Source organism: Carassius carassius, chromosome 28 (assembly GCF_963082965.1).
Source record: "Carassius carassius chromosome 28, fCarCar2.1, whole genome shotgun sequence".
NCBI lineage: Eukaryota > Metazoa > Chordata > Actinopteri > Cypriniformes > Cyprinidae > Carassius > Carassius carassius.
In genome coordinates, this window is record NC_081782.1 from 13845125 (window position 1) to 13851124 (window position 6000).

General features: G+C 36.3%; 1 protein-coding gene across 5 annotated transcripts in view; it reads right to left on the reverse strand.

Moving 5' to 3' along the window:
• Positions 1-5793, reverse strand: part of LOC132108022 (rho guanine nucleotide exchange factor 12-like) — a 78530-nt gene extending 72737 nt beyond the window's left edge. For 4 of the 5 annotated variants that reach the window (XR_009424396.1, XM_059514466.1, XM_059514465.1 and 1 more), the window contains exons 1-2: positions 5187-5792; positions 4490-4653 (exon numbers count right to left, since the gene is read on the reverse strand). Coding sequence is in view for 4 of the 5 variants with exons in the window: in XM_059514466.1 (XP_059370449.1) it covers positions 4490-4521 (32 nt within the window). In the remaining variant the exon portion in view is untranslated. Of the gene's footprint in view, positions 1-4489; positions 4654-5186 lie in introns of all 5 variants that reach the window. The other variant, XM_059514463.1, reaches the window with a different exon arrangement.
• Between the last annotated feature and the right edge of the window lie 207 nt (positions 5794-6000).

A 6000-nucleotide genomic window follows, 5' to 3' on the forward strand; every position in this document is an offset into this window, starting at 1 on the left:
TATAACTCCTCCAAGTGTGAAAAAAAAGAACATGCATGAGTGTCAGCAATGTTTAATTCAACAATTATTAATTATTATGATGGGAAAAAGTTTTAAAGGAAATAGGCTTATTTTCCAACTCCCCTAAAGTTAAACAGTTGAGTTTTACCTTTTTCGAAATCGAATCCATTCAGCCGATCTCTGGATTTGGTGGTAGCACTTTTAGCTTAGCCTAGCATAGATAACTGAATATGATTACTGTTAACATCTCGCAGCAGGCGCAATGATATTACGCAGCGCCTTAAAATAATAATATCGCTGTGCCTGCTACAACCATGGTACGGCAGCAAAGCTCCTTGATTATTTCGCCAGAATGAGAGTATAGTTCCAAGCCATATCCAGGGCTCCAAACTGCGACTAAAATGGTCGCATTTGCGACCATAAATATTAAAATGCGACTGAAGTTTTTGCTGAGGTCGCCACTGGCAACTAGGCCTATGTATTTACATGTTATCTCTTAAAAAATTGCATGTAATGCCTTTTTTCCTGATTGTTTTGCATTCACATCTTTTGTTATGTTCGCGCATTGACAGAATGCACATCGAAGTTTTAGTGGGAAAAAGAGTTTTAAACAGTCCTCATCTGCCGCGCAGCAGCGCTGACACACACCTGATAAACGCGCGCGAGAGAGAAATGATGGAGACTTGAAGAGAAAGTGCAGAAAAACAGCGTCTATTTCGTTCATAACTTGAACAAACTACAACAGGTAAAGCTGTCATCTGTGTGGATATTGGCAATATCGTTAACAGTTCTCGTTTATAATCATAAGGCTTCTTCTTAACAAGATCTTAGTCCATGCTGTGTTCTGTTAACTTCATTATTTGAAGTGCACTTGCCGTCCAGTAACCGCAAAAAGCTTTGTGCTTTGTTACTTTTTAATTTACAAAGTATCAGCTTTAAACAAAATTCAAACAATAAATATAGTTTTGGTGCTCTTTAATGGGCCGTTGACATATCGCGCCTAAAAACGCGTGGAAAACGCTAGGCGCGCCGCTTCCATTATGAGCACGCACGCATACCGCGCGCCTACATTTGAAATAACGAACTTGAGCGCGCAAAAGACGCGACATGTGAACGGCCCCTAATGCGGCAGGCGCGATCGCGAGTAGTGCCTCTGTTCAAGCAGCACGAGAACCTATCATACCTTGCTCTTTACTACTAGAGTACATAATGAACATGAATTAACATCAAAAGGTATGCTATTTTATAAGAGATTCTACAGTACAACACTTTCAAACTGCGGAAAACGTGTAAAGCTTGTAAACATTGCAACGTAAAATTAACTTCAGTAACCTTTCGGTGTCCATAAGCTCATCAGTCAGCTAGAAAAATAACTATAAAGAGGAGCATTTTGCTATATTTATGAGCTATTGAATTTTAATATTTTTACTTAACCTGTTGTCTACATGATTCAACTCCTCCTATAAAATTTAATTTTACTAATTAAGAAAAACAGACTGAAAGTGTGAAAGACATGCCCTCTTAAAAGTAAAGGAGCTTAAAAGGTTCTTAACAAAACAATTTTGGTTCCACAAAGAACCATTCAGTCAAAGGCTCTTTAAAGAACAATCTCTTTCTGACCTTTTCATAATCTGTCATTGTCTTCAAATGTTAAAGGTTCTTTATGAAACCATTTAGACAGGAAAAAAAGATTCTTCTATGGTATCATGCAGCACCTTTATTTTTAAGAGAATATGACAACATTTACAGGATGCATCGAGGAGGACCCCAAACTATACTCAGGGGCCAAGTGATGCTTATGGTCCATGATATTGGTACAGATTTTGTGTAATAAACAACCCATGACTGTATGTTTCAAGTTGGAAAAGACATTTAGCTCCCACTTTAAGTGAACCTTCATTCCCAGGTCATCTACAAGATGGATTAAAATGCTGATAAAGTCATGAAAAGATGAGACATAAACACTTCAGTATGATTAAAAAGTTAAAATGTAAAATAAATAATTTAAATAAAACGCATAAAACATTTTTATTCTGTGGCACCTAAAAAAATAATTTGGCACCTACGTTTTTTTCTTATAGGAGCCAATGGCTCCTTACTCGATTTTTTTGTTTGGAGCCCTGCATATCGGCCTAGAAAATCACATTTCATTTTGCGTCGGCCTTAGTACAGAAGAGTCAAGTTTTAAATAGGAATAATACCTAAACTTTTGTAAATCTATTTTCATGTAAATTTAATGAATGCTAATTAAAAAAAAAATTATTTTAATTTAAAAGAATGCTAATTTTTGTTTTTATTTTTACAGTAAACAAAAAATTCTGAGTGCCTACCTTCAATGTCCTGTAAAGCTGTAATCAGAAATGCTTCTTTACACTAAACTTTTACTTCAATCCTAAATACTATACAGGAATAATGTCTAGGTAAAACAATCGGTTCACAGACTTAAAAGCTGTTAACCAATCTGCTTACAGGATATCCTGTTAAATCTTACATGTCATTCTTCAGTGTAGGAGTGAAAGCAAATGAGGTCTAGACACAAAGAAACAAAAAATGACTTTGAACTGGCATAACCTTAGGATTAAAACAGAACGCCACATGGCTGAAGGTAACAAAAGACGCATTAGCCACATACACTGTGCCGGACAATGCATCACCTGCAGTGATAACAGATGAGACGAACACCAATCATCTTCAACTAGGCCTGGGTGGCCAAAACTTTTCAATCCTGATATTGCTACTCTTCTAGATGGAATGAAAGGCAGATCAACAAGCGAGTCTCTCCCTCAGAGTTAAGTTCAGATGCTTGTGTTTCAATCCCTGCAGCACTGAAAGCATCTGTCATCACGAAGATGACCAGACAGACAACCAGTCTGCTGTTCCACAGTGACGTCAGTGGCAAAGACCTGTGAGAGCTTACCATTAGAAAACACTCTGTGACTGACGTTTTTCAGCCATCATGAATGAAAAGTATGTGTGAGGGCTGAGCAAATAGTTGTTATTGGTACATTTATTGAACTTTCCCATAGCTTAGTTTCCACTTACCACTTGTTATGAAAAAGTCTGAGTATGATCAATATCAAATGGCAGAATGATGAAATTAGACAAGAATTCTCACTTGATTTGTGTTCTGGTCTAAAGAGCAGTAACCAAGTAACATGCTTTGCTGTGAAGCAGCACAATACAATAAAATACATTACAACCGTTTTCTTCTAAACACTTGTCTATATAAAATTATCAACATTCTCGCTATGGGTTATCATTGTGTTGCCATTTAGCTTCAGAAATTAGATTTGAAACAGTATGGATCACGCTGTAATCAACATGACAGTTTTGTAACAAACCAAACCGAAGCATGATACTGGTTGATGCAGAATACAAGATGCCAGCATTGCTAAAACAAGAATATCGAGCAACAGAAAAATCGATAAAGAAAGGTAGTACTGAAAACATGTCTAACATCTAATGTTAAAAGGCTTTTTTCAAGACAAAAAAAGCAGTTCAGGACAGTGTTTTTATTTTTATTTTTTGTTAACTAAAACTACTAAAAATATTTGAAAACAGCTGAAATAAAATAATATATAAATATTAAATGAAAAACTTGATCTTAAAAAAGTAAAGATTAGAAGACATTGCCTTGGCATATAAATAAAATAAGTTATAGCTGAAGTACTAAAACTAGTAAACCTGAAATAAAAATAAATAAAAGCTAAATAGAAAATTAATCCTAACTAAACTGAGAAAAGCACAAAAGTATTGAAACTTTTGTGCATAAAAAGCTAGTTCAGATATAAAACTTTTAAACTTTTTTAAAACAAAAAAAAATTATATGTTATATAAAAGGTATTTAAAAAGGTATAAAAATATTACTAAAATAAAACAGGTACTTCAATGGTATGATTAATTCTCTACTATATAGTATGCAAAAAGTAGTTTATCAGTTTCACAAAACAGTAGGCAAAAAAGACCCAGATGAACTACTGCATTTGCTGATATTCAAAACAAACCCTCCCAAAATGCCACAGAAGCTGTCAAAGTCAAAATGTTGCCACAGTAAATGACTTTTCAAGTGCTATAGGCTTCATGAAAGTTGCTCACCATGGCTAAATTTCACTTAAGTTAAATCAGTTCACTGTTGATAGGTCAAAAGACATACAGGTCAAAAAACAACACCAACATGGCACATCACACAGCATTTGTGAATGTATTTATACAACACACCTGCAAACCTAAAGAAACATACTTGAGTGCATCCAAATTCTCATACACGCATTGACTGGTCAATGGGAACAGAGCTCTCAAAATCGAAAGTAAGGCACAAAACCAGACTTCATGACCATAAACCTACACCAAACCAACTACAAAACCAAATCAATGAAAGCTCAACGCTGTCCAATGCAGATCACTATACAGAGAGTTAATACAGATGTAGGCTGAAATGTCTGTATATGAATCATACCAAATGTAAAACATGAACATAACTCATCCATACCTGTCAGTGACTGTGGACCGTGTGTCGCTCATTGGGCTTTTGTTTTTAGCTTTTATTCGTCCTATATCCTATAGTCATTTTCAGATGCATCAGGAGAGGCATCGGATTATGATGTTGCATGAGGCTGTTGCATCCATATTTTGATGTGCTGACCAGGAGGTTCACTATTTACAAAAAAAACAAAATAAGATTTATTATAAAAGTTGCACCAAAACAGCAATGTATACCAATGATTCCATTCAATCATAAACATATACAACAATTTTATTTAACCCATGTGCAGATTACTTAAAATATTAGAAATATAAAAGCATATGATATATGTATTGAAGACCTAAAAGTGCTTACACATCATATTTTCCAAAAATCAACATGTGTTTTTTTTTTTTTTTTTTTTACCAAGTATCCTCCTGAAGTAACCCAAATAACATTTGGTTCTTCGAGTAATGGTGCCGTTTACCAAAAAATAATCCTGCAACAATAACATTAACACCTACCTTTAATGTAATTGCAGTTTGGACATATAGAAACAAAACTAATTATGTTCTGTGTACACAAAAACGTTATAAAAACGTTATACTTGCTAGTTTTAACAATATAGTAATACGTCAGGAGCCTTGTACTGATCAGTAAAAAAAATTGTACCAAAATAACTCACAAATTGTGATTTTCCGTTATCGTGCAGCTGTAAATTTACCTTCATATTCAGCAGCAGCTCCCAAGTGAAGAAGAAACACTTCCTACTGCTCGAAATTACACTCCTTTGACACTTTTGGGCTTTCTAATGCTGAATGTGTGTACGTCCACAGCCAACACAGCAGCAGCAATACCGCAAACCCACACTGCAGACGAGGCCTTGCTATGCTAAAGCTAACAGCAGCCTAATAACCGCCACTCCAAAAATGAGACGCGATATTTTCGCAACCACAATACACAAACGTGTGCATCCAGCACCAATCCCAGTCACCCAGACAGGGGCGAAACAAGCTCATACACGTGTCACCTCGCGGAGAGTTTCCATGGAGCGGCGACGATATCACTTCAGCATCAAAATAAACAAAACCACTCGACAAAGTTCGCGTGGCTCTTCCCGAGTGTTTTTCCAGATGATACTGAGTTCGTATGAAAGCGAGGGTCCACGGTGAAATCAGTTTAGAGGTTGTTGGTTCCGGTCCATTAGACTGGAGAAAGTTGAGATGTGCCGTGTCTCCCGCGGGGTTGCGTCTCAAAACCTAGTGTGCCGCCTGCATAGACAGCATTTCCGATTCAACCCAGTTCACGCCAGCTCGCTCTGCTGAACTGACCCGCAACGTGCACAAAAATGCTGTCTAGGTAGACAGGCTCACTGGAATTTCAGAAACTGACAGTGTTTTTGGTTATAGTTTAGATTGAAGGTGGTAATTCAAAGTTTCTTTTTCGCAAAGATTCAAACTCTGTAAACGCGTTCAGTCAGTGGAATATAAAATATTAGGACATGTTAAAAAATTGTCTGTGATACAGCTGATACCGAT